Genomic DNA, 2,370 nt, shown 5'->3' with positions numbered 1-2,370 from the left:
CTCAGTATTTACAAAATGTTATGCGTTGAGATCATAATGCAGCCGACACGCAATTTTGTGCCTGACCCAGGCTAAACGTTTTGGCCAGTGCGATACGTCGTTTATTTATTTATTTATTTATTTTGACCGTCGTCTTGTAGTTATTGCATGTGGCCTAACTTTCCGAATTGTTGCTGTTCATTCTTACAGTTTTTACCCTTTTTTTCAACTATCACAGGATGCATCACACCACCAGCAGTCTGAAACCATCCTTAAATTTGCTGAGGCGTTGAGGAGGTGGAGAGAGGACTAAAGAGAGTGAGACTCAGAGGGAGAGAGAGAGAGAGACAGTGGGGGAGAGAGAGAGAGAGAGAGAGAGTGAGAGAGAGAGAGACAGAGAGAGCGAGAGAGAGAGAGAGAGAGAGAGAGGTTGGACCAGGTGATAGAGCCTCAACAAACCTCCAAGGGGCTGATCGTTAAGATCAGTGTGCACAGGATTCTTGTTCCGATCATGATGCCAGCAACCTGCCCTGGACCCTGTGTCATGCTGGCTCTGGCGCTTCTCCTGGGATGTGGCATTGGTCTCTGCGTTGGCCAAAATGATACGGAGCCCATTGTTTTAGAGGGGAAATGTCTGGTGGTGTGTGACTCCAACCCTTCCTCGGACGGTGGGGTCACCTCCTCGCTTGGGATATCTGTCCGGTCTGGCAGCGCCAAAGTGGCTTTTTCGGCGGTAAGGGGGACAAATCATGAACCATCGGAGATGAGCAACACATCAATGACGATCTACTTTGACCAGGTCAGGTGCTCCGTTAGTTCCTCTGAAATTCCGATACTGATATTGCATGAACAGATCTGTTTACAATAATTTTGTTGACGAAACTTCAAAAATATAACGCAGGCGATTCATCACGCTTGTATTTTAAACTTTAGGACTTATGTTTTTACGATATCGACATCTTGTTGTGTTGTAGGGTACATTTTTAGCTTATCCTTTGTATTTCATTATCTATTATCATTTGATGTGATTTTCAGGGTGCTTTAGGGTCGAGTTCATTCATTTGTGTATGTCGTTTCACATGCGATGGAAAAAAAATACACATTCTTCCCATCATCGCTTTTCATGAAAGTGTCAGAAGATTCGGCTCTTGAGATAACCAACAGTGATTAACTGATTAAATTTGAGTTACATCATGTTTTAAAAAGAAGTTTAGAAGAGAACCTCTAAGGTGAAAAAATTTACCCATAAACACAAACAGATGAAAAACTTCAAGAAAAGGAAGAGTTTCCTAAGCGATAGAAGAGAGATGCTTTTTCGCTTTGAATCTCAGCTTTATATTTTTGTGTCTTTATTAATCGTACGTACTTATTGCGTCGTTACAGGTGTTAGTGAACATTGGCAATCATTTCGACCTGAAAGCAAGTGTGTTTCAGGCACCTCGTAGAGGAATTTACAGTTTCAGCTTTCATGTGGTTAAGGTCTACAACAGACAAACTATACAGGTGAGCAAGATTGCATTCATTCCTTTGCTTTTTTTTATAAACAAAGTTGACAGCACTTCAAAGTGGTCACTTTATTAAACATATCCATTCGATGATCTGTGACACTCCGTAGAATTCATTTGGAAGTCAAAGACTGAGGAATAAAGTTCGCATTATCTTATTATGCAGGTAAATCTGATGCAGAACGAATATCCCGTCATATCAGCGTTCGCCGGGGATCAGGATGTTACGCGAGAGGCGGCAAGCAACGGAGTTCTACTCATGGTGGAGCGCGAGGACCGAGTCTATCTCAAGCTAGAAAGAGGGAATCTCATGGGCGGATGGAAATATTCCACATTTTCTGGATTTTTAGTTTTTCCTCTATAACTGACTTGCAACGTCTAATGCAAGTGACTCGTCAGTAGCTGGAGAACAACATGTGTTGTTCTTTTAGCAAAACTGTTTGCGGAGCAAACAAATAACGCACACATTCAAAGTAGAAAAATCGAATATGGACGTACCCATGGAGCTCCCATATTCCCTATATCCAGCGGCCAGTGCAATCTAAAGGATGAATGAATCAATTGACCTGTGTGATAAGCACATGTCAGTTATTGGATTTTACTGCTGTGGAAACAACTGAATCAACAGACAGTTACATGGACAACTGCGTAAATTAGAAGATATTTAAGATGGAGAACTGACGTCCCGAACTGCGTGTATTTACCAATGCTTTATTTTGTGTTTGTATAGCCTTAAAGAATTTGGCTTCAGTCAAGTCAGATATTTGATATGGAGTTGAGAAACGTTCCTGTGTGAAGAAGTGCTTTACTGCCCAAAGCATTTTTGCACGAATGGAAGATCTTGTTTTGTGTTCTACATGGTGTTTCGTTTGGATGCTGAACATAT

General features: G+C 41.6%; 1 protein-coding gene across 1 annotated transcript; it reads left to right on the top strand.

Moving 5' to 3' along the window:
- The first annotated feature begins 490 nt into the window (after positions 1-490).
- cbln2b (cerebellin 2b precursor) lies at positions 491-1,848 on the top strand. Its single transcript, XM_030769567.1, has 3 exons — positions 491-778; positions 1,363-1,482; positions 1,651-1,848. The coding sequence occupies exons 1-3, from the start codon at positions 491-493 to the stop codon at positions 1,846-1,848; spliced, it is 606 nt and encodes a 201-aa protein (XP_030625427.1).
- Positions 1,849-2,370: the final 522 nt, after the last annotated feature.

The sequence above is a fragment of the Chanos chanos genome, chromosome 3 (genome assembly GCF_902362185.1).
Source record: "Chanos chanos chromosome 3, fChaCha1.1, whole genome shotgun sequence".
Lineage (NCBI taxonomy): Eukaryota > Metazoa > Chordata > Actinopteri > Gonorynchiformes > Chanidae > Chanos > Chanos chanos.
Note: the sequence above shows the minus strand (reverse complement) of the source record. Positions and strands in the feature narration are given on the sequence as shown.

What these genes read in the sequence shown, in the direction of transcription:
- cbln2b (XM_030769567.1), top strand. Translation starts at nt 491, where the DNA reads ATGATGCCAGCAACCTGCCCTGGACCCTGTGTCATGCTGGCTCTGGCG. An exon ending in TGACGATCTACTTTGACCAG is followed by an intron (nt 779 to 1,362) that starts GTCAGGTGCTCC and finishes GCGTCGTTACAG; the next exon opens with GTGTTAGTGAACATTGGCAA. An exon ending in ACAACAGACAAACTATACAG is followed by an intron (nt 1,483 to 1,650) that starts GTGAGCAAGATT and finishes CTTATTATGCAG; the next exon opens with GTAAATCTGATGCAGAACGA.